The sequence below is a fragment of the Myotis daubentonii genome, chromosome 5, assembly GCF_963259705.1.
Source record: "Myotis daubentonii chromosome 5, mMyoDau2.1, whole genome shotgun sequence".
NCBI lineage: Eukaryota > Metazoa > Chordata > Mammalia > Chiroptera > Vespertilionidae > Myotis > Myotis daubentonii.
Window position 1 is genome coordinate 103389549 of NC_081844.1, and position 26151 is coordinate 103415699.

General features: G+C 47.1%; 1 protein-coding gene across 5 annotated transcripts in view; it reads left to right on the forward strand.

The window, feature by feature from the left end:
* Positions 1–26151, forward strand: part of TENM2 (teneurin transmembrane protein 2) — a 402968-nt gene that overhangs the window by 354701 nt on the left and 22116 nt on the right. For all 5 annotated transcript variants that reach the window (XM_059699131.1, XM_059699132.1, XM_059699134.1 and 2 more), the window contains 4 exons: positions 190–344; positions 2409–3283; positions 9943–10118; positions 11840–12075. In XM_059699131.1, the coding sequence (XP_059555114.1) occupies positions 190–344; positions 2409–3283; positions 9943–10118; positions 11840–12075 (1442 nt within the window). The remainder of the gene's footprint in view (positions 1–189; positions 345–2408; positions 3284–9942; positions 10119–11839; positions 12076–26151) is intronic.

Below are 26151 nucleotides of genomic sequence, written 5' to 3' on the forward strand. Positions count from 1 at the left end.
GAATTATGCAGATCTCAACGCAGTGCTCATGAGAAAGGGGGTCACCTTAGAAGGTTGAGAACCACTGCTCTGAGTGTAATACCCTCTCAGTAAGGTCCCAGAAGGGAAGGCCCAGTATGCATCCCCACCTTCACCGCGCAAGCCCTGCTCCTTGCAAAGAGACGCACTCCCCCCGTTTGTCTTGCTCAGGTATCGCAGTGGACAAGAATGGCCTCATGTACTTCGTCGATGCCACCATGATCCGGAAGGTCGACCAGAATGGAATCATCTCCACCCTGCTGGGCTCGAATGACCTCACTGCCGTCCGGCCACTGAGCTGTGACTCCAGTATGGATGTGGCCCAGGTAGGACTCTCTCTCTATTTCTCATCACTAACTAAGCCACACCTGGTTCTTGGTCTGAAGTTCTCACCAGCAACCTGTCTGAGTGGAGTGGAAAGGGGAAGATATAGACAGAGATCACAGGTGTGTTTGCAAAAGGCTTGAGATGAACTAGGCAGCTAGACAGACTGGGAAATGTCAGGTAGGATAAGGGAGAGAGAGGGGGGGGGGAGGCAAGGGGGGGGGAGAGAAATTCTGCTCAGAAAAGTGGAGCTGGTGCCTACTGCAGCCGTGGCAGATTACAGGGTAGGAGTTCCTGTGTAATTGCCTCTCTTCTCCATCATTATTGCAGGTTTGAGAATGTGCCGTGCAGTGTTATACATCCATCAGAACTTCCCTGTTAATCTGAAATGATTGCATCCTCACTACATAAACCTTTATTTTGTGCAGTCAGAGCTGGAGCAGAGCCCTCTACACGATGCCCCAAGTGATGTTCTTTAGTCCGGGCTCTTGCTGCGGCAGAGAGCGCCGGCTCACGCAGCTGGACAGCCTAGGAAACTGGACTAACGACCTGGCATAGAGAGATGTGGACCCTTCCTACAGGGGCCTTTCAACCCTCCGTCAACCTCATTAATTTCAGCTCAAATTCTACAACAAACTGACAACTTTCCACTGAGATTTTCATTTCAGATTCCGCAGAGAAGAAATGTGTTTTGTCCAGTTCATTTTTTCTTTTATTTTTTTAATGTTTTTATTGATTTTGAGAGAGAGAGAGAAGAGAGGAAGGGAGAGGGAGAAAGAAAGAGAAACATGGATAGAGAGAAGCATTTGTTGGCTGTCTCCTGCACACCCCCAACTTGGGATTAAGGCAGCAACCCAGGCATGTGCCCTGACCGGGAATCGAACCAGCAACCTCTTGGTGCAGGGGACGAGCCTCAACCAACTGAGCCACACCGGCCAGGACTGTCCAGTTCATTTTTTCAAGCAAACACCCGAGCTGTAATTTGCTGGCCAGCCTGGGCAAGGGCTGCCCTTGAGTCAGGGCCACATTCTAAACCTCACAGCTTCTTTCTGTGAATTAGATAAAGGGGTCGTCTTAAAATGAACATAGCTTCCTCCAGCCCATGGCTCGGTGAGCAGGATATGGGCTGGGTCACATTAGCCCCTTGGGCAGTGGACAACCGGTACAGTCGTGTATGATGACTCTGACCCTGGCCTAATCACCTGGGCTGAGAAGAACATCCTGGGAGAGCTAGTGACCTGCTCTAGCCACAGCTGACGACACAGTAAGACAGAGGTTCTCAACCTGTGGGTCGCGACCCCTTTGGGGGGTGGAACAACCCTTTCACAGGGGTCACCTAAGACCAACGGAAAACACATATATAATTACATATTGTTTTTGTGATTAATCACTATGCTTTAATTATGTTCAATTTGTAACAATGAAAATACATCCTGCCTATCAGATATTTACATGACGATTCATAACAGTAGCAAAATTACAGTTATGAAGTAGCAATGAAAATAATTTTATGGTTGGGGGTCACCACAACATGAAGAACTGTATTAAAGGGTCACTGCACTAGGAAGGTTGAGAACCACTGCAGTAAGATATATCTGTTACACAGTCTCTTCTTCTCTGTCGTGTATATCATCATGGGCAGTGGGCAAGGCGTTTGATGATGGGCAGGTCTCCATACAGGATGTTAGTAAAAAGCCCTTTTTCCCCAGCTGCATAAAACCAACCCAAGTGGCCCTAGCCTGTTTGGCTCAGTGGATAGAGTGTGGGCCTGCAGACTGAAGGGTCCTGGGTTTGATTCCGGTCAAGGGTACATGCATGGATTGTAGGCTCGATCCACAATAGGGGGCATGCAGGAGGCAGTCTATCAATGATTCTTTCTCATCATTGATGTTTCTCTCTCCTTCTCTCTCTCTCTCTCTCTCTCTCTCTCTCTCTCTCTCTCTCTCTCTGTCCCTTCTTCTCTGAAATAAAAAATATTTTTTAAAAAAACAACACAAGTGTCCGACACAGGTAAACACTGGGCTCCTTAGATGCTGTTCTTTAATCGGATGCCGTGTCACCCACAGGTCCGCCTGGAGTGGCCAACAGACCTTGCCGTCAACCCCATGGACAACTCCCTGTACGTCCTGGAAAACAACGTCATCCTGCGCATCACAGAGAACCACCAGGTGAGCATCATCGCGGGGCGCCCCATGCACTGCCAGGTCCCGGGCATCGACTACTCGCTCAGCAAGCTAGCCATTCACTCTGCTCTGGAGTCGGCCAGTGCCATCGCCATCTCTCACACCGGTGTCCTCTACATCACCGAGACGGACGAGAAGAAGATCAACCGTCTGCGCCAGGTGACCACCAACGGGGAGATCTGCCTGCTCGCGGGCGCGGCCTCGGACTGCGACTGCAAAAACGACGTCAACTGCAACTGCTACTCGGGAGACGACGCCTACGCCACGGACGCCATCCTGAACGCCCCGTCCTCCTTGGCCGTGGCTCCCGACGGCACCATCTACATCGCGGACCTGGGGAACATCCGGATCAGGGCGGTCAGCAAGAACAAGCCCGTGCTGAATGCTTTCAACCAGTATGAGGCCGCCTCCCCCGGGGAGCAGGAGCTGTACGTCTTCAACGCCGACGGCATCCACCAGTACACGGTGAGCCTGGTCACGGGGGAGCACTTGTACAATTTCACCTACAGCGCGGACAACGACGTCACGGAGCTGATCGACAACAGTGGAAACTCCCTGAAGATCCGGCGGGACAGCAGCGGCGTCGCCCGCCACCTGCTCATGCCCGACAACCAGATCATCACGCTCACGGTGGGCACCAACGGGGGCCTCAAAGTCGTGGCCACACAGACCCTGGAGCTTGGCCTCATGACCTACGACGGGAACACTGGCCTCCTCGCCACCAAGAGTGACGAAACGGGATGGACGACGTTCTATGAGTAAGTGGGTTTATAAAGTATGTCCCGAGAGCGCTCACCCCACCCTCGTTGGCATCAGAGCTGGCCCTCACCCTAGCCAGTTTGATAAGCGTCAGCCTGCAGACTGAAGGGTCCCAGGTTCAATTCTGGTCAAGGGCACATGCCCAGGTTGCATGCAGGAGGCAGCCGATCAATGATTCTCTCTCATCATTGATGTTTCTGTCTCTCCTTCTCCCTTCCTCTCTGAAATCAATCCTATCTAATAAAAGAGAAACATGGTAATTAGCATACGTCTGCTACCCTTCCCATTGGCTAATCAGGGCGATATGCAAATTAACTGCCAGCCAAGATGGTGGCCGACAGCCAGGCAGCTTGAAGCTAACATGAGGCTTGCTTGCTTCAGTGACAGAGGAAACCAACATTCCCCGCCTGCCTTGCCGGCCTCTGAGCTTGTAGTTTGAAACATTGTTACAAATATAGAAGCTAAACAAAACCCCAGAAACCTGCTTTCAGCCTGCCAGGATCTCAGAGCTGGAGTTGATACAGTGTTTTGATTATAGAACCCAAAGAAACCAGATACCTGCTTTCAGCAGCAGAGGCCTCAGAGCTGGAGCCAGAGCTAAAACTGGCCCAGAATAAAAAAGAAAAAAATTAAAAAAGGAGCAGTTGGGAGCTTCAGTCACCCGCCAGCCTGAAAACAGCCCTCAGCCCCTCACCCAGACTGGCCAGGCACCCCAGTGGGGACCCCCACCCTGATCCAGGACACCCTTCAGGGCAAACCAGCCGGCCCCCACCCGTGCACCAGGCCTCTATCCTATATAGTAAAAGGGTAATATGCCTCCCAGCACTGCCTCCCAATCCGCCCTGCTCTGTGCATGACAGGGGGCGGTGCCCCAACTCCCCAATCGGCCCTGCTCTGAGCCCAACCAGGGGCTGCACCTAGGGATTGGGCCTGCCCTCTGCCACCCTGGAGCAAGCCTAAGCCAGCAGGTCGTTATCTCCCGAGGGTCCCAGACTGCGAGAGGGCACAGGCCAGGTTGAGGGACCCCTCCTCCCCCCGAGTGCACAAATTTTTGTGCACCGGGCCTCTAGTAAAAATATATTTTAGAAAAGAAAAAGAAGAACTGGCCCTCAAGTAGCTTCTAGAACTGCTTGGTCATGTTGTCTTTCTAACGTTCATGTCTCCCATGGCCCTAAGGTGCCCATGGCCGCTCTCCCTGACTCCTCAGTGATTTGCACTGTGGAGCTTTCTCCCTGCAAGAGCTGGGAATTCCTCTTGCCTGCCTGTCGTCAGGGTGTCAGGATATTGGACACACGCCGCACCTGGGAGATCAAGTGCTGATTAACTCCGCTGATTATTCGTGTTTGCCGTGTGTACGGAAATTAGAACCTAAAAGGCAAGATCCTGGCGGGACTCCTGTAATTTGCCAATAGGTCCGGCCACACACTTGATTGCACAGACAGGTAGATAAACTCTGCATTTCCTCTCCAGCAGAAGCAGATCAATACAGATAAAGTGCTAGGTATATTAAAAGACGCCAGCGCCGGTCATATTTCCCCTCACAATTATCTCACACTTAATAGTCCCGCCGTGCGTTTTGCCAGAAAAAGCTGCTGCCCCTCATGCTGCAGGCGGCGCTTGGCCACACTGCCGGCAAAGGCAGGTATTGACCATTGGGATGCTGGCCGGAGGAAATTGCTAAGGCATCATTCTGCCCACGGCTGCCTCAGACAGGGGTGGAATTTTCAAACATCTGGCTCTCCTGGATGGGGAAGGATCTGATTAACCCCTATGTGTTCGGGGGTTTGCTTTCTGTCTGGGTGTTGCTGCTAGCCGAGAATTTAGTACGGTAGGGAGGGGTTGTCACAGAGGGAAGGGGGAACAAGAGAGAAACATCGTTGCTCACTCCTAAATCCAGGAATGTTCACTTTCTGATGGTAGTGACAGTGGGCTTGGGAGAATGTACAGGAAGCTGTTGCCACCTGCTGGGAATTTGCTGCATTGCAGAATCGCTCTCCCTTGCTCTGTCTTCTTTCTTTGGGTATAGCTATCTTTCTCAGATTTCTGAGGCATCCTAACATCCTTCAAGGCACAGGAACTTGACCAAATTTTACAGCCCGGTTACTCTGTCCCCAAAGGCACCATCCGAGTGCCATCTTTATCTCTCACGCTAAATTAGGTTAAAGCTATGCAGGTGACCCAGACACCTCCCAGGCCCTCATCTTCCCTCGAAAGACCCAGCGCATCTCAGTGGCATCGTGCCACTTGTCACCACCTACCACACTGTACATTTCAACTTGGTTGATTTTAGCCCTCTCTGCCCAGCACACACAGGTCCTGAGGGCAGGGATTTTCACCCATTTCGTTGCTAGCAATGTCCCCAGTGTTTTGCATCATGCCAAGCGCATAGTAGGCACTCAGTGAATATTCACTGAATAACTGAGTCAAAGGCAGCCTCCGGCGCCACACAGACTGAGGGAGGCCGAACTGGCTTTCTTGGTGGCCTTGAGATCCCATCGCAGGAGCCCACAGCTCCTTGCACACATAGGCTCAAAAAGGCCTGAGGGTGAAGAGGCCCACTGCACGGGGGAAGCAAGCAGAGCCGGAGGCAGCCGAATCTTCTTTGGAAGTTAAAGAGGACATGTTCCTTACCCTGTTCCCCTGGGATTCTGATCGCCACGCCAATCCTCTGTTCCCCGGAAGTTATCCAATGCTTGCCACTTCTGTCATACGGAAGCCAGGCAACCTGCACATCGTAGGTGTCCAGGTAATGCAGGGGTTGGAACTCAGTCCTGGCCCGGGTCCCACAGAATAAGCACCTCCCTGTCCTTGCTGTGCAAGAGCTGGGACTCTGCCTGTTACTGCATACTCCACGAGGTACCCCATGCCCAAACACTCGGAACGGTCATACTGTTCTTTATTGAGGTAAAATTGACATATAAGATTATATTCGTTGTAGATGTGCAATATAATGATTCGGTGTTTATACAAAACGATAGCTACAATAAGCCTAGTTAATATCTCTCACCATACAATTATTAAACATTTTTCTTGTGATGAGAATTTTCAAAATCTACCCCCTTAGCAACCTTCAAATGTGCAATACAGTGTTATTCACTAGAGTCACCCTGCTGTACATTTCATCCATGACTTATTTTATAACTGGAAGTTTTCACCTTTTGACCCCCTTCACCCATGACAACCACCCACCCCACCTCCACCCCTGCCTCTGGCAAACACCAATCTGTTCTCTGTATCTATGAGCTCATTTGGGTTTTTTTAATTTGTCTTTCTCTGTCTGACTTCTGTCACTTGGCATAATGCCCTCAAGATCCATCATACTGTCACAAGTGGCAAGACTTCATTCTTCTATGGCTGAATACTATTCCATTGCATATATAGTACACCATATTTTCTACATCCATTCAGACATCAGTGGACACTTAGGTTGTTTCCATAGTTTGGCTATTGTAAATAATGCCGTAATGAATATGTGGTGTTTTTATTTATTTATTTTTTTTATTTATTTCAGAGAGGAAGGTAGAGAGAGAGAGAGAAATAGAAACTTCAACGATGAGAATCATTGATTGGCTGCCTCCTGCAAGCCCCGCACTGGGGATCAAGCCCGCAACCCGGGCATGTGCCCTGACCGGGAATCAAACCTCAACCTCCTGGTTCATAGGTTGAACTTGGCAAGTTGGTGTTATAATTTGAGTTATATGAGTTCTTTATATATTTGGGATATTAACACCTTATCAGATATATGATTTGCAAATATTTTCTCCCTTTTAGTAGGTGCCTTTTCATTTCATCAGTAGTTTCCTTTGCTGTGCAGAAGTTTTTTTAGTTTGATGTTGTCCCATTTGTTGATTTTATTCTTTTGTTGCCTTTGCTTTGGGTGTCAAGTCCAAAAAACAAATCACAAAGACCAATGTCAAGGAGCAGACCGCTTATGTTTTCTTCTAGGTCGTTTATGGTTTCAGGTCTTACTTTGGAGTTTGTAATCATTTAATTTTTGTGAGTAGTGTGTAATAGTGGACAAGTACCGTTTTTTTGCAAGTTTTTCGAACACCATTTATTGACAAGACTGCCTTTACCCTATTGTATAGTGTTGGCTGCTTTGTTGTTGATTAATTGATGATATTGGTGTGGGTTTATTTCAGCTCTCTATTCTGTTCCACATTGATCTGTGTGTCTGCTTTTATGCCAATATCGTACTGTTTGTAATAGAATTTGAAATCAGGGAGCATGATGCCTCCAGCTTTGTTCTTCTTTCTCAAGATTGCTTTGGCTATTTGAGATCTTTTGTGGTTCCATACAAATTTTAGAATTGTTTGTTCTATTTATTTTTTAATCGAGTAGTTTGGGGTTGTTATTGAGTTGTATGAGTTCTTTATATTTTTTGAGTATTAATACTTTATCAAGATATATGATTTACAAACATTTTCTCCCACTCAGTAGGTGTCTTTTAATTTTGTTGATGGTTTCCTTTGCTGTGTGGAGCTTTTTAGTTTGATGGAGTTTTACTTGTTGACTATTCGATAGGAAAGAATTGGACTTTTGATAGGGATTGCACTGAATCTGTTGATTGCTTTGAGTAGTCTGGACATTTTTTTAAATCTTTGTTCTTTTACTCCATGAGCACAGAATTTGTTTCCATTTATTTGTATCTTCAATTTCCTTCATCAGTGTCTTATAGTTTTCAATGACAGGTTTTTTACCTCCTTGGTTCAATTTGTTCCTAGGTATTTTACTCCTTTTGATGCAATTGAAAATGGGATTGCTTTTTAATTCCTCTTTCTGCTACTTGGTTATTACTGTATAGAAATGCAACTGGTTTTATATATTGATTTTGTATCCTGCAACTTGACTGAATTTGTTTATTAATTTTAACAGTGCTTTGGTAAAGTCTTTAGGGTCTTCTATGTAATATCATGTCACATGCAAATAGTGACAGTTTTACTTCTTCCTTTCCAATTTGGGTGCCTTTATTTCTTTTTCATGCCTAATTTCTCTGCCTAGGTTTTCTCTGATGTTAGGTTGACTAAAGTGGCATCCCTTTGACTTGTTCCCTGGTCTTAGATGAAAACCTTTCTGCTTTATACTATGGAGTGTGATGCTAGCTGTGGGTTTACAATAGGTGGCCTTTATTATGTTGAGGTGCGTTTCCCCTACACCCACTTTGTTGAGTTTTTATCATAAATGGATGTTGAATATTGTCCTTTTCTAAGTCTATTGAGATGATCATAGGATTTGTATCCTTCACGTTGTTGATATATCACATTGATTGATTTGTGGACATTGAACAATCTTTTCATCCCTGGAAAGAAATCCCCACTTGGTCACTGCCTTCCAACACCCACAGAGCTCAACTCTTCCAAGTTCGCCCCAGAAGCAAAATTCCTCACTTCACTGAAAGTCGGGAGCCAGATCTGCGTTCCTTTATTGCAGAAGCATTGGCCAAGCGCCTCCATCTGTGCTGTGTATCCTAGGCACTAAGTGGTTACATCAAATAGGCCACAGGGTTCTGTGCACAAGAGTCCTCCCTCAGGCCCTCCTCCCTGCACCTGCTGCCCAAGCTCCCATCTCTAACTTTGTCCCTGTCTCCTCCAATCCAGAGGGGCCCACACCAGAGGTTGAGTCGTTTTCCTTCTTTTTAACCCTCCAAGCAAAATGATCTCCTATATTCCATCTTCCTTCTCATCCCTTCTCCAGTAGCAAAGCTGATCTGGGAGACAGCAAAGGCTTTGACATTTAGACCTTGAAATGAAAAGAGTGTCTTTCCCTTTCCTGGAGCTTAAGGAGGGCCCACACTTTCTGAATACAATGGATCTTCCAGAGTAGGGAAATGCCCCCATCAAATGGAACAATGAAGCTCCTACTAAAAACTCAAAGCACTCCACACTTTGAGAAAAGATGACACATCAAAAAGGAGGGTTCAATTTCAGGTAACTTTCTGGTAGAAGCTCCATCGCTGGTATACTAGATATGGGTGCTGAGGACAACTGAGGTCAAATGAGTCCCTAGGAAACTGTCTGAAAAGGCTGCTTGGGGAGCGGAGCCAGGGCTGGTTTGGGGCTATAAGGTCAGAGAATAGATTACAGGCAGCCAGGCCTGCTGTGCTTGAGCCAAGGCCTGGAGGTGGCATTTGGCCCAGGCTGACTATCTGGAGGACGGTGAGGTGACAAGTGGGTTGTATGAGTTGGTTGTATGAGTGTGGAAGACCTAGATGGGCACGGATGGTCTCAAATGCTAGGCTTTGGTTTGATTGAGCAACCACAATGGAAGAGGAGTGTGGTTAGCTCAGCAGAGAAGTGACATAAGGAAGCATCATTTTCAGGAAGGTTAATTTGGGGGCTTTGTGGGACACACAAAGAGCAAAAGATGCTCAGAAGCTGGTGTTCCCAGTAACATGGGAGAGCATAATGGAGTGCACCCTGCCACAGGGGAAAGGTTTTCACTGAGCTGAGTCAGGTCTAAGTGCCACCACCATTTCTCAGAGCAGGCTGGGGTTTTGAGGATTGTGACGAGGGGCCTCAGACTGATGCAACACCTGGTCACCCCACCTTCCAATCTCTTCCTCTGCCCCATGAACCTTTCTCTGTGTAGTTCTGAGGGTTGGGAAAGCCTTCAGCCCCAACAGCTGTGTTCCAACCACAGTGTGTCTGTCCTCCTCCAGCTATGACCATGAGGGCCGCCTGACCAATGTGACACGCCCCACGGGGGTGGTGACCAGCCTGCACCGGGAAATGGAGAAATCCATCACCATCGACATTGAGAACTCCAACCGTGACGATGACGTCACTGTCATTACCAACCTGTCTTCAGTGGAGGCCTCCTACACGGTGGTGCAAGGTAAGCCCCCCCCCCTCAAAACCCACCCCAGACCCAGCCCAGCAGACTTCTAGAGCTCTAAAGCACCCCTCCACTTGCTGTTTTAGTGAAATATCCACAGCAAACACACTCTATAAGAGCTCAACTTTGCAGAAAACGACTTAATCAGATTCAGGAGAAGGTCATCGATACCAAACCATCGAAATGTTTGGAAATGTCTACAGGCTTATCTGAAAATATCAGTCAGTTGTCATCTCCACGTGCTATCCCCACCTCCTACCTCTCTCTCCGCCACTCCCCACCGCGCCAGGACACATGGCTACCTTCTCAAAGGCTGTTGATTCTCTTGAGCCTCCCATGTTTGTGTGTGTGTGGCTCCCAGTCTGATTCTCTTTCCCAGGCATTTGTTTGTGGCATCGGTTGTCCTGCCATCACAGCTCTTTAGCAATCTCTTGCCAAGACTGGGGTCTCAAAGGTGTCTGACCACCCCCTGGTTACTGTTGCTGTTCGACATGACACACAGTCCAGACGAGCACAGGGGCTGGCGAGAAAAGGCACTGTGCAGATTAATTTTTCTTTTAATTAAGATAGAATGTCAGTGGGTTAGCCCGTTGTCAGAGGATAAAAGTGTCCTCTCAGTAGATAAATGGTGACATTTCTGGACTGCGATCCCGCAGCAGAGTCTGTTTCGGCGACTCTATTTCTGCTCTGCCAAGTGATTAATGATGTAGATCCCGTCTCCCAACATGACGGCTGCGGGCGCGGGAGTGACAGGTACACGCGTGCTCACTGCCCCCGAAGCCCGCGTCTCAGAGGCCAGCCCAGCTGGACTCCTTTGGCCAAATAATCAGGAAGTGACATATCTGTAAAGGGGTCTCTCACTCGCATTTCCTTCCTGGAACTTTCCGATAAAGGAAAAGGTCAGAAGTCTGATGGGCCCGTGGAAGTTCCATTTGGGCAGATAAGCACCCGTTATCAGTGCCCACTGGCACAATCTGCCTCATGCCAGCTGCACCTCCTTAGGGTTCTCTTGAGTGGAGGTGGCGTGGTGGTGGAGTCAGCAGCAGAGTCACCAAGGACAGGGCTGTGTCTCTTGATTTTCTTGAAGAATCCTATACTTGATTTGCAGTTGATCTGATCTGTGGCTAACCCATCAACCTCAGGTTTGATGGTAGACAAAAGGGAAAATATACATAAATATACATGTATATATATGATTGTGTGTGGTATCCAAAAATGTATGTACGCACTTTAAATAATTAATTCCCATGAGTTAAATCTGAAAAGAAAGAAACATCAATTGAGCTATCAGGAAAAAAGTGTATACACTTTTGGGGGAATATATATATATATATATATATATATATATATATATATTAATAGTTTTTGTTAATTTTTGTCCATTTGAGCTAACATATATGTTAAGGATCAGGGATTTGATTGACACAAATTGTGTAGGCGATAGACATCTTAAAATGCACTCTTAATAGTCTTCAGCGAGTAAAGGAAAAATATCACGGCATAATTGTTTCTGGAGTGCCACATATTAATAATGTTTTTCTTTCCACGGATCAGTAGCATCTCTGCTACCCACCTGAACATTGTGCGTGTGCTAATTGAAGGCCGCCTTAGACTGACAGCTGCGAAGCACCATGGAAACCTATAAAAACAGGACTTCTGTTCTCTTGCGACTGAGTGGATAATTTATCTCCCTGTCCCCGCCCCCACTTGCATTTCTCCAGATCAAGTGCGGAACAGCTACCAGCTCTGTAATAACGGGACCCTGAGGGTGATGTATGCCAATGGGATGAGTGTCAGCTTCCACAGTGAGCCCCACGTCCTAGCGGGCACCATCACCCCCACCATTGGCCGCTGCAACATCTCCCTGCCCATGGAGAATGGCCTAAACTCCATTGAGTGGCGCCTAAGAAAGGAACAGATTAAAGGCAAAGTCACCATCTTTGGCAGGAAGCTCCGGGTAAGTGGTCCACCGAACTTGTCACCACCAAGTGGTAGGGGATGCACTTCGTCCTCGGGAGCAGAGGAAATGTCCCCGTTCCCGAGCCTCCCTGGAAAAGACAGGTCTTTCCCCCAGACAGTAGGAGCCATGTATCCCTTGGGGACTGACACTGTTTCCTGGGATTGAAAATGGGAGGACTGACCTTCTGCTACAGCTACAGGTAGCCTGAGTCCTCATTTCACACATGCCTTCTTCTCCCTCAGCGCCCACTGCTGGTTGGCCAGTTCAGCAGACAAACTGGTGCCAGTGCCTCCCGGGTAATTTAATAAACACTCAAGGAGTTGACAGTCAGGTGGAATATGTAGATGCAGGACCATCCTACAGGCTCAGCGAGAAGATAGAGGAGGAGCTGTCCCCCAGCCTGGGAATCAGGGCAGGTTTCCCAGGGGGAAGCAACCCACAGTAGGAAGTTTTGACCAGCCCTCGCCTCCCCAGTCTAGGCAACTTACAAGTTGTATCTTTCAAAAGTGAACACATAACAGCCTGAACCAGTTTGGCTCAGTGAATAAAGTGTTGGCCTGCACACCAAAGGGTCCTGGGTTCGATTCTGGTCAAGCGCATGTACCTTGGTTGCAAGCTCCTCTACGGCCCAGGCCCTGGTAGGAGCACGTGCAGGAGGCAACCAGTCGATGTGTTTCTCTCACATCGATATTTCTCTGTCTTTCCCTCTCTCTTCCACTCTTTCTGAAAATCAATGGGAAAATATCCTTGGGTGAGGATTTTTTTTTTTTAATTAACAAATAACATTTGTTGAGAACTTTCATGATACAAGCGCTACCTTAGATGCTTTACTTACATTATTTTATTTCCAGCAGCCTCATGGGGGTAGCTATTATCATCTCCATTTTTCAGTGAGAAAACACGGAGTCCGGGAAGTTAAATAACCCATCCAAGGGCACGATGGGTAGAAAATGGCAAAGCTGGGACTCAGCCCCAGCTCCGTCTTTCAGTGTGTTTCATGTACCGGCATTCTTAACTGCCAGGCCACGCAGCTTCCCGTTTAGATCCCCGGGCACCCAGGTCATCTGCAGCCTGCTCTGGTCCTTTATCCGGCACTCAGGACTGTCTCTGACCCTCAGGGGCAATCCTAAGGATCCCAGGCTTCATCAAATCTGGCACGTGTTCACTGAACCCCTACTATGAGCCAGGCACTGTGCTATGTCCTGGAATACAGGGCACACCACACAAAACCCCTCCCCTCCTGCAGCTCACTCACAGGGGTGGGCGGAAAGGGGCAAGAGGGCAGATAATAAGTAAATGAATCAATAACTGGAATAACTGCAGATGGAGATAAGCACTAGGAGAATAGGACACAGTGGAGCCGGGCAGGGTTTAACAAATGCTCGGAGCCCCTGAGAGTAGAAGGCTTGCCGTCCAGAGAACTTGGCTCATCACTTATGCCGGGTTGTTGGGCTGAAATCCAACCGACCCAGGTGACCGCCCTGCAGAGCCAGGCCGTTCCATCTTAGGGTTCGCCTTTGTCTGGTTGGAGTCTAATTGTCCACGTCAGGTTATCAGCTGGCTCCCGTGTTGGCTTCCTCTGCTGGCTATCTGCAGAGTCGCAAGCTGTGCACGGTATCTTCCTAAAGACAAAAATGGCCTGGCCAGCATGGCTCAGTGATTGAGCATCGACCTATGAGCCAGGAGGTCACGGTTCAATTCCCAGGTTGTGGGCTCAGTCCCCGGTGTGGGGTGTGCAGGGAGGCAGCCAATCAATGATTTGCTCTCATCACTGATGTTTCTCTCTCTCTCTCTCCCTCTCCCTTCCTCTCTGAAAGCAATAAAAATATTCTTTTTTTAAAAAAAGACAAAAATGAAAGGAGGTCATTAGCTAAATCCTTCATAACTGGATTTCAAGGCTGTGTGATTGATTTTTAATACTTGGCATGGTAGAAGTTGGTCATACGTAGTAATCACACCTTCTCATGTAGTATTCAGCTATGCATTTTGACTGAGTTTTCCAAATAAAGATAAAATGTGGGCCTAAAACAAAATGGCTATCATCCCAACTCTGAATATTAACAACCTTAATAATGGGACTCTTGGTAATTAGCAGAAGTTAGGTACGCAGGTCTTATAACTGCATTTCTGCCAGGGTTAGATTTGCTGGCATCATGTTTATGCAAATCAGAACACAGCTTTATCTATCAACACCTCAACACTTAATTGTCTAGTGTTAGTTCCTGTAACAATAATCACATATCCATTTAGCTCTTAAATGAAAATCACTATGAGATTATAACAGGTCGAGTGGACTGAAAATGTAATTTGAAAATGAGGGAGAAAGCCTGGAATTTATTTGCATCTCATTTAGTTTAATTCAATTCATAAATTGTTTAGTGAATGAAATAAAAGCAGCTCACGGAGATTGGCGGGGAGCAGGTGGAAAGGCAGGGTGGAGTGGGATGTGGGTTAAGAGACTGGGGAGTGGCCCTTTCCTCAGATGCGCCCACGGCAGGGAAGTTGGCAGCCGCTCACCCAAGCTGTCTGGTGGCTCATGGGACTGCAGGCCCTTCTCTCCTTACCTTTGGTCCTGACCTTTCTTTTCACTCCATTTAGACACCCCGAATTTTTTCATTCATTTCACAGAATGGACTCTTAGGAGACCATTACATGTGATGATTATAATTGCTTGCTTTCCTGGGTAGGTCTAGTTTTATTTTCTTCTAGGTTTAAGTCTCTCCGGTATTGGGACTGAAAATGAAACCCACGTTTCAAATTTTTTTAAAAAAGATGTTTACGCAGTGCCAACTCTACATGCAGGATGATGGAGGAAGTAGACTAGAGGGAGAAAAAGAAAACGAAATCTTGCCACCAAGAAGCTGACGGTCTAGTGGAGAAGGCAGTGGGAGCAGTGTGATGTAAGCTGTCATAGAGGCTAATGTCCAGTGGGCAGGGACGCTGCGTGGGGTCGTCAGGAGAGGAGAGGCTGTGGCAGGGAACAAGCCCTGACATCTCGGGGGGCTCGGTGCATCAAACCAGGTATCTCAGCTCTAATCGCTCTCTCTTGTGACCCTGCCATTGTAAGCGCATGGCCTCTCGGGTTACTGGGGAAGGGAAGGCGGGCTTGGATGACAAGGGCGCTTACTGAGCAGGGCTGGATGAGGACACAGTGGGGTCACTTCAACTCAGCCGCAAGGAGGCCCACGAAATGCTGGTGAACACTGAGCAGGACCTGGCCACCCTGTCAGGCCTGAGGTTTGACAGGCGGGCAGGAGGAGCTTCGTGGAGGAGTGGGAGTCAGTCCTGAGGAGCAGCAGGAATTGGCCAGGTGAAGATCAAGGGAAGGCGTGATCAGCTGGAGTGTTGCCTGTGAGACAGAAAGAGGTCAGAAAAGGGAATGGCATTTCAGAAGCTTTAACTCAGCGTGGCCCGAGAGAAGGGAATGTGTTACACTGGGGTGCAGATTTAAAAAAAAAAAAAAATCAAGCTGGTGGGCTGCACCTGGGAGGGAATAGTTTGCTGGGCTGGCATTTATCCTGAGGACGGCAGGGGGCGGGTGCAGGTTTAATTAGCAGAGTGATGGGTAGGGATGTGTAGTATTAGAAAGACCTCTCAGAGCCCAGAAATAAATCCTTGCTTCTATGGTCAATGAATATAAGGCAGAGAAGGCAAGAATATACGGCAGGATAAAGACAGTCTCTTCAGTAAGTGGTGTTGGCAAAACAGGACAGATACGTGCAAAAAAAAGAAAAGAAACTGGACCACTTTCTTACACCAGATAAAAAATCAACTCAGAATGGATTGAAGACTTACATGTTAGACCTGAAACCATAAAACGCCTAGAAGAAAACATAGACAATAAACCCTTTGACCTTGGTCTTAGCAATATCTTTTTGGATATACCTCCTCAAGCAAGGGAGACAAAAGAAAAAAGTAAACAAATGGGAGTACATCAAACTAAAAGGATTTTGCCCAGTGAAGGAAACCATCAACAAAACAAAAAGACAACCTACTGAATGGGAGAAGATATTTGCAAAGGATACATCTGATAAGGGGTCAATACCCAAAATACTTAAAGAACTCATACAACTTAACATCAACAAGGTCAACCAAACACCGTGTATGCATATGTGTGAACTAGGAGATCACGGTTCAATTCCTGGTCAGGACACACGCCCAAGTTGTGGGCTTGATCCCCAGTGTGGGGCATGCAGGAGGTAGCCAATCAATGATTCTCTTTCATCACTGATGTTTCTATCTCTCTCTTCCTCTCTGAAATCAATAAAAATATTTTTTTTAAAAAAAGAAGGAAAATAATGTAGGTTAAATCACACACACACATCAGATATATTTTGCATTCTCCAAAGCCAAAATTCTCACAAGGCAAAATGCTGGCCCTGAGGATGGATTGGTAAGCACATTAATGCCTCCTCTCCCCCCAGCAAGCTCTTTTCCTAGACTTTTTGGAAGACAGAACTGAAACTGACCCCTTCTATTAAGATTTAAAACTTCTGCTCTATCTGAAATGGATTTGGTGCATGATTCACTCCAAAAAGGAAGGCATGTAACCAGGATATTTCCTCCGGCTTATGATTTGCATCAAGATTGCAAAAGCAAGAAACAGCCACTTGTGTAGGAGGCAGAACAAAAGAAAAATTGCTTCCAAGGTAATCTTCCATCATGATATTGGTATTAGTGTTATGAGTACTCCCAGAGGAAGTGGGAGTTAGTAATTTTGTTTTGGTTTCCATATAATTAATATGACATGGCAATTACACGTTGGCTTGCGTTACTTTTGCTTTTGTGGCGAATGACTGTGACAGAGGAGCGAGGTATGAGGCAGCCATGCATGTGTGCCTGGGAACACACACCCGTGAACCCAATTCTGCACAGAGCCCATTCAGGTAGATCTGTTGACATACTCGGTCGTCATGAAAGCCTGGATTTCACCAGCTCCTTCCTGCTCCAGTGCACCCGCTCTGCACCGACTAAGGTTTCCTTTTGCAAATACCTCGTATGTGCTTGGAACTGTACTCAGCACTGCGTGTTTATTGGTAAACAGAACAGACAAGACTCTAAATTGCGAGTAATGCTTGTGCAGAAAGAACAACTTGTAAGACATTTCATATTAGCTTAAAGAATACTTCATTAGAAGGACAAACTTCTGCAGACACGTTAAATAAGGCATTTCCCAAGCAAGTGTTACTTTGGGTGACTTGCTGTTTGGGAGGGTGTGATGGAAAAGGGGTAAGACCCTGGTGGAGTTTAGTCATGGGAATTGTGATGGCTGCTAGAAAGAAAACTGTAGGGTGAGGACAATGGGAAATGTCTGATTTAGGTTAAGGCCACTCTAAGAAAATGGCATTTGAGCTGAGAACGGAATGAATAGGAATTTTCCAGGCATGGGATGGGAGGAAAGCCTCCTATGCGAGGGTACCAGCATGTGCAAAGGCCCTGAGACATAAAAGACGGTTGCTTGTAACCTGAGCAGGAGGAGAGATCAAGGGCATGGGGGCGTATTGGCCCTGGTAAACATCTTGGAAATACAGAAGTCCTCCTCGGATTTCCCCTCTAGAGTAGGGTGGGGAACATCCAGCCTGAGGGCCACATAAGGCCCATGAAATCATTTGGTCTGGCCCTGCCCAGGCATGAGGGGTGAGTTAATGAAATGTTTGACCAAATACAGCAGGCTAATTGCTACGCTGATAATTTTGCACGGCCCTCGAATGATGTTATAAATACCCAAATGGCCCTTGGCAGAAACAAGGTCCCCACCCCTGCTCTAGTGAATGCGAAGGAGAATTCATCGGCAGGCTGACCGGCTGCTTCCTTCTTAAGACGCTGGAGACACGCGACATACCTGGCTTCTGAAAGTTCAAGTTGAAGGGTGACAAGTACAAGCTCATTCTGGTCGTCTGGGTTGAGCCTCCATAGCAGATGTGACTCTTCTCTGCCATCTCTTTTCCCATGGTCCCCCCACCTTCATTAGACTGTCCCAGAGCCTCTGACACGGAGTCCTCTGCCTGCACGGGGCCCTTGCTCACTCCTCAAGCTCTGCCTTGCTCACCAACCCACTGCCTTTGGGACACTGTCCTTGTCAGCCCGGTTCTGGCTGTGTCCCTCCTCTGCTCCCATTACCTCTTCCCTATGTTTACCCTCATTACCATGCTCACGTTTTTCATTGTTGGTTCACGTGTCTTTATCATCCTTGGCCTGGAAGCTCCATGAGGGCAGGGTCATAACTATCTTGCTCGATCTTAAGTGTTGATCACAGTAACAAGCACACAGTAGGTGCTCAGTCAATATTGAATGAATGAATGAATGAATGAATGGGATTTTAAGGTGGCATCATGAAAATCTGCTCGACCACTGTTGATTCCAGGTCTTGGGGGGCCTCCCTGAGTGACTCTAATGGCTCTTTGGAATGAAGCCCTTCAGACATTTGGAGATCACAGATGTCCCACCATACTTTCTGTTCTAGGTTTTCCATGTGAGAACCTTAGATCATCAGAGTTGCCAGGATTCTTAAACTCTACCTAATTCAAGCCCCTTATTTTAAAACGTTTGTTAAGCACCAAGCAATGCCCAAAATAATAGAGACACTAAGAGAATTGAGATGAAGTTACTGCCCACCGGAAGCTCACAGGCCGCTACAGATCAGCACACTGAGGCGCGAGCGGTAAAGGTGCTGCTTTGCAGTGAAAAAGCTAATCGTTGTCAAAGCTGCAACTCACAATTCAGGTCTTTCCACCTCACCACCATCCAGAATAGCAAGTCATCCGAAAGTAGTGTTTGCTTGGGGAAATACATTATGTAATGTGTTTGCCGAGGCTTGCCCTTCTGATTATGCATTATTTAAACTTAGTAAGTTGTTTTGTCTGCACAAGCACTGATCCCAGTGTAGCATTGAGTCTTGCTATATGGGAGCTGGGAGAGAAGCTGCTTTTTAATTTTTTATTTTTTAAATACGTTTTTTATTGATCTCAGAGAAAGGAAGGAAGAGGGAGAGAAAGATAGAAACATCAGTGATGAGAGAGAAACATCAATCGCCTGCCTCCTGAATGCCCCCTACTGGGATTGAGCCAGCAACCCCGTATGTGCTCTGACCGGGAATCAAACCTGCGACCCCCTGGTGCAAGGGACAACACTCAACCAACTGAGCCACACCAGCCAGGTGAGAAGCTACTTTTTAAATCCCAGAAGACAGCCCTGGCTGGTGTTGCTCAGTTGGTTGGAATGTTGGCCCATGCACCAAAGGGTCACAGGTTCGATTCCTGGTCAGGGCACAGACCCAGGTTGCAGGTGGGTGCATAGGGGAGGCAACCAATGTATATTTCTCTCTCTCTCTCCCTCTCTATTCCTTTCTCCCTCCCTCTCTCCCTCCTCCCCCCTTCCTTCCCTCTCCTTTCCTCTCTCTCTAAAATCAATAAAAACATGTCCTCAGATGAGGATTAAAAAGAAAAAGAAGTAAAATAAAATAAATAAATCCCAGATAACCGGCCCAGAAAGAAATGAAGATGGCATCTGCGCCAGACCTCTCCTCTTGGAAGGTGAATAACTAACCTCTCCACGGCAGGACTGCTGCCTTGAACGTGGCCAGACGTGGACACTCCCGTGCCTGCCTCACTAGTGTTCTCTGCGTTTCCCTTACTGGAGGCAGGATGGGCAAACGGTTCTTCTGTCAGTCTCACTGCAGCCTCTCCTGCTGTGCTCCAGTGCCGCCTCCCGGGGGGCGGGGGGGGGGGGGGGTCCAGCCCAGCGTTCATTTCCTCGGTTTCTCAGATCACCAGCTCCCATCTCTGCCCCGCGAGCTAGTTGGAGTCACCCGTTATGGGCCCAGCAGGGCCGTTTTGACGCCAGCGTTTCCTTTTCCCTGGGTTTTTTATGAGCCTCCTTGTGACAGGCGGGTGCTTGGTGAGAGCCAAACATTCTGGCGGGGGGATCCCACAGGGGAAGCCACCTCCCCAAGCCTGCCCTCTGCAAAAATAAAAAGCGCGCTAAATAGCTGAGTTTTATTAACTGGGAAAGCCAGGCTGAGGAAAATGCTCGATAATTAAAAATAATGGCTTCCTTATGAACACAAAATTGTATTAATTTAAAAATTGGTTTCTGTGTTGCTCCGCACCTACCGAGCCAGCTGGGAAGGGAACTGTGCTGATCCCGGCAGTGGAAATCATTCAAAATAACTTTTATGTTCTCCAGGAAGCCTCGGGGTTAATTTAAATATGGTTAGATGGGTAATTTAATTCAGGCGAAGAGGACGGCGTGGCTAAATTAAAGCTTCTGCACTCTCAGAACTGGGGTGCAGGTGCCCATGAGCCAGCCAGCCCTCCAGCACCCCACACCCCACAGCTGGGGCACCTCCTCTTCACACGTGGTGCCCTGATAATTAACGCTACTTGCTTCTAATCAGATTGCACAACTGGCCTGCACTGCTTGGCTCAGCTTCCGGTGAATCCATCATATTTAATTATTAGAAGGAGTGGGCGTTTTTATAGAAGTCACCAAGACGGTGACATAGGTGGCTCCTGATTTCGCTTCCCCTAAGGAGAAACTGACAACTGTTCACAGAGAAGCACCGAGGGGGTCGGAGAACACGGGTGAGGCCGAAGCAGCCCCGGCCCCGAAGAGGCCAAGACAGTCGGCACTTTAAGGCAGGGGTGGGCAAACTTTTTGACTCGAGGGCCACAATGGGTTCTTAAACTGGACCGGAGGGCCGGAACAAAAGCATGGATGGAGTGTTTGTGTGAACTAATATAAATTCAAAGTACACATCATTACATAAAAGGGTACGGTCTTTTTTTTCAATAGTTTTATTCATTTTCAAACAGGCCGGATCCGGCCCGTGGACCGTAGTTTGCCCACAGCTGCTTTAAGGAGAAGAGGGGCAGCGACATGGTGCCCACGGGCGCCGCCCCTGGGCAGGCACAGCACCTTGCAGAGAGGTCACCCTGAGCCTACGGTTCCTCCATAGGAAGAGGGAGCCCCGAGGGGACCTCCAGCTGCCCCAACATTGTAGGGTCGCTTCGTGAGAACCCCATTCTGGCCCCACCCCACAGAGAAGGCAGGGGGTCTGATTGTGACGAAGAAGGAAGGAGGGGCTTCCAACAGCCAGCACTCAGATCTTGGCAGACCCAGCTCCCACCGGCAGAGCGCAAGTCGCAGTCCCAACCAGCGGCTTTGCTCATCTGCAGCGCCAAGTTGTGGCACAGTCTGGCCAGGGAAGGCAGCGGGGTGATGGTCTGCCCTCGCCCAGGCAGGAGAGCTGAGTCCTGGTGCCAGCCCAGCCCCATCTGACTGGAAGGCCTGATGAGAACACCCGGAGGCTGCATAGCCCTGCAAGACTCAAGCCCACAGGTGGACAGGCAGAGATGACCATGCCAGAGCAGAGCCAGTACCAGGCGGGGAGGTCCCCCTGCTATGTCCAGGCAGGGGGAGGTTGTTCACAGCCCCGCCTTCTGCTGAGTATAGCCCCTGGCCCTCCAGACCAGGAGGCCTATTTGGAAAGTTTGGGAGGTGCCTAACATGGGCCCTCCTACCCTAACCAGGCAAGGGAGCTGAGCCATAGCCCACCCATGCTGAGTGTGGCTCCCAGCCCTGACCTGCCATGGAGGAGCCACAAATAATCCAATTTAAAAATGAGCCGAAACCGGTTTGGCTCAGTGGATAGAGCGTCGGCCTGCGGACTGAAAGGTCCCAGGTTCGATTCCGGTCAAGGGCATGTACCCGGGTTGCAGGCGCGTCCCCAGTGGGGGATGTGCAGGAGGCGGCTGATTGATGTTTCTCTCTCATCGATGTTTCTGACTCTCTATCTCTCTCCCTTCCTCTCTGTAAAAAATCAATAAAATATAAAAAAATAAATAAATAAAAATGAGCACCCTGGCCGGTTTGGCTCAGTGGATAGAGCGTCGACCTGCAGACTGAAAGGTCCCAGGTTCGATTCCGGTCAAGGGCATGTACCTTGGTTGCGGGCACATCCCCAGTAGGGGGTGTCCAGGAAGCAGCTGATCAATGTTTCTCTCTCATCGATGTTTCTAGCTCTCTATCCCTCTCCCTTCCTCTTTGTAAAAAATCAATAAAATGTATTTTTTTTTAATGAGCAAAGGACTTAAACAGACATTTTCCAAAGAAGATACACAAATGGCTAACCAAATGAAAAGATGCTCAACATCACTAATCATTAGGGAAATGTAAATCAAAACCACAGTGAGGTACCACGTTGTGCCTGTAGGAATGGCCATCGTTGAAAAGATAAAAAACCGCCGAAACTGGTTTGGCTCAGTGGATAGGGCGTTGGCCTGCGGACTGAAGGGTCCCGGGTTCGATTCCGGTCAGGGGCATGTACCTGGGTTGCGGGCACATCCCCAGTAGGGGATGTGCGGGAGGCGGCTGATCGATGTTTCTCTCATTGATGTTTCTAACTCTCTGTCTCTCTCCATTCCTCTCTATAAAAAAAAAAAAAAAAAAAATCAATAAAATATATTTAAAAAAAAAAAAAAAAAAAAAAAGATAAAAAACCAATGCCAATGAGGATATAGAGAAAGAGGAATTCTGTGTACTGTTGGTGGAAGACAGCATGGAGGATCCTCCAAAAATAAAAATAGTACTACTATATAATCCTGCAACTCCACTTCTGGGAATATATTCAAAGGAAATGAAAACACTATGTCAAAGAGATAGCTACACTCCCATATTTTCAAAGAGGAATTATTTATAACTAGAAGCCCGTTGCACAAAGATTCGTGCAATAGGCCTTCCTTCCCCTGGCTGCTGGCACCAGTTTTCCTCCTGCACCCAGGACCCAGGCCTTTGGTCCAGCTGCAGCGGAGAAGCCAAGCCTCAAAGCTAGGCTTCTCCCCTCCGACCGCAGTGAAGCTCTTCAGTCTTCAGTCTTCACTCCAGCCTGAGCCTTCAGTCCTGGCTCTGTGCCTGGGTATGCAAATTAACTGCCATCTTTGTTGGGTTAATTTGCATTCTCATCCTGATTGGCTGATGGGTGTAGTGGAGTGACACCAATTTGCATGTTTCTCTCTTATTAGTGTAGATATCCAAGATTTAGAAACAACCTCAGTGTCTATCAATGGATGAATGGGTAGACAGACAGATTCAATGGAATATTATTCAGCCATATAAAATGAGAAAATGCTATTTTCAACAGCATGGATGGACTTGGAGGGCATTATGCTAAGTAAAACAAGTCAGAGGAAGATAAATATTATATGATTTCACTTATATGTTGAATCTTAAAAAAATAAAAACTAACTCATAGAAAATTAGATCATATTACTTGTGGTTACCAGAGGGGAAGGGAATTGGATGAAGGAAAAGATACAAACTTCCAGTCATAAGTAACTAAATACAATTTATATGGAACCCAAAAAGACCCTGAATAGCCTTGGCAATCTTGAGGAAGAAGAACAAAGTGGAGGTATCACAATACCAATAGCAAACTATACCACAAAGCCATTGTAAGCAAAACAGCCTGGTTCTGGCACAAGAACAGGCATATAGATTAATGGAACAGAACAGACAACCCAGAAATTGACCCACACCATTATGGTCAATTAATATTTGACAAAGGAGGCAAGAGCATACAATGGAGTCAAGACAGTCTCTTCAATAAATGGTGTTGGAAAAATCAGACAGATACATGCAAGAAAATGAAACTAGACCACCAACTTACACCATACACATGAATAAACTCAAAATTAATAAAAGACAAATATAAACCAGGAAACCATAAAAATCCTAGAAGAATACATAGGCAGCAAAACCTCAGACATCTCACATCACAGAATTTTCACCAGTACATCTCTTAGGGCAAGAGAAACAAAGGAAAGAATTTTTAAAATGGAACTGCATCAAACTAAAAAGCTTCTGCACAGCAAAAGAAGCCATCCTCAAGACTGAAAGGGAGCCCACTATATGGGAGAACATATTCACCAACCATACATCAACGATACGTCTGATGAGTTCATTTCCGAAATATGTGAAGAACTCATACAACTCAGCAAAAGGAAGACAAACAATCTAACTAAAATGGGCAAAGAACCTGAATAGACATTTGTCCAAAGAGGACATACAGATGTCCAACAGACATATGAAAAAATGCTCAACATCACTAATCATCAAAGAGATGCAAATTAAAAATGCAATGAGGTATCACCTTACACATGCCAGAATGGCTACCATCAATAAATCAATAAACAAGTGCTGGCAAGGATGTGGGGGAAAGGGAACCCTTGTGCACTATGGTGGGAATGCAGACTGGTGCAGCCACTGTGGAAAACAGCCTGGAGACTCCTCAAAAAATTAAAAATAGAACTGCTATTTGACCCAGTGATCCCACTTCTGGGAATATATCCTAAGAATTCCAGAACACTAATCAGAAAGGATATATGCACCCCTGTGCAGCACTATTTACAATAGCTAAGATCTGGAAACAGCCCAAGTGCCCATGAACAGATGAGTGGATAAAAAAGCTGTGGCACATTTACACAATGGAATACTATGCATCTGTATAAAAGAAGGATCTCTTACCCTTTGAAAGGGCAAGGGTAGACCTGGAGATTATTAAGCTAAGTGAAATAAGCCAGCCAGAGAAAAAGAAATATCACATCATCTCACTTATATGTGGACTCTAAAGAACAACAACAACAAAAACTGATGAAGAAAATAAGTCCAGGGACATGAATGCATGGAACAGACTGACAGACCTCAGAGGGAAGGGAGTTGGGAGAGGGGGGCAGGGAGGGAAGAAATTAACCAAATAACGTATACGCATATATGCATAGCCCATGGACACAGACAATTGTGAGATGAAGGCCTAGGGTAGGGCGGGGGCCAAGTGGAGGGGAGCAAAAATGAAAAAATAAAGGACATCTATAATACTTTCCACAGTAAAAAAATAATAAATGCCAACTAACTCTCCAATAAAAATAATAACTAAGTACTGGGGACATAATGCAGACTTGATGGCTGCAGTGAACACTGCTGTGTGATACATAAGACAGTTGTTAAGAGAGTGAATCCTAAGAATTCTCATTATAAGGAGGAAAATAGTGTTTGTTCTTTTTTCTATCTGAGATGATGGATGTTAACTAAATTTACTGCTCTAATCATTTCACGATATATGTAAGTCAAATCATTACGCTGTACACCTTAAACTTATACATTAATATATGCCAATTATACCTTAATAAACAAGAAAATAAAAAGTTGAACCAAGATGGCGGCATAGGTTAACGCCGGAGTTTGCTGCTTTGAACAACTATTTCAAAAGTGAAACCAAAAAACGGAAGGGACATCACCCAGAACCACAGGAACGCTGGCTGAGTGGAAGTCCTACAACTAGGAGGAAAGAGAAACGCATACGGACACTCAGAGGAGGCGCAGTGCTGAAGTCAAATTCTGAGGTGCGGAGTGCGCGGAGCGGGCTGGCGGCGGAGGGCGCGGTTGTTGTTTTCAATCGGGAGGGAGTCGCAGACTCTGAGCACCAGATACAGGCGAGTCTTTAGGGACCCAGACTCAAACGGGAGAAGCGGGACTGTCTGGCTTCGGTCAGAGCGAGTGCAGCTTTCTCTCCGAGCTTTGCAGCGGGTGCTGGGACTCAGAGAGGCAGAGCCCCTTGGGACAGGACTGAGAGCCGCCATAACTGCTCTCTCCGGCCCACCCTGTTGATCCTGTGCGACCCGCCCCGCCCAAGCCCTGCACAGAGGCATTTGCCGGATAGCCTCAGGCAAAGGCATTTGCCGGATAGCCTCAGGCAAAGGCTAGATTAGCACCTCCCTAGAGGACAGAAGTTCTCTCACTGCTGACACAGCTGATTCTCATAGCCACTTGGCCTGGAGGTCAAACCCTCCCTGGAATTAGCTACAACAATCAAGATTTATCTATAAGACTGATAACAAAGACCACTAGGGGGTGCACCAAGGAAGCATAACAAAATGCGGAGACAAAGAAACAGGACAAAATTGTCAATGGAAGAAATAGAGTTCAGAACCACACTTTTAAGGTCTCTCAAGAACTGTTTAGAAGCTGCCGATAAACTTAATGAGATCTACACGAAAACTAATAAGACCCTCGATCTTA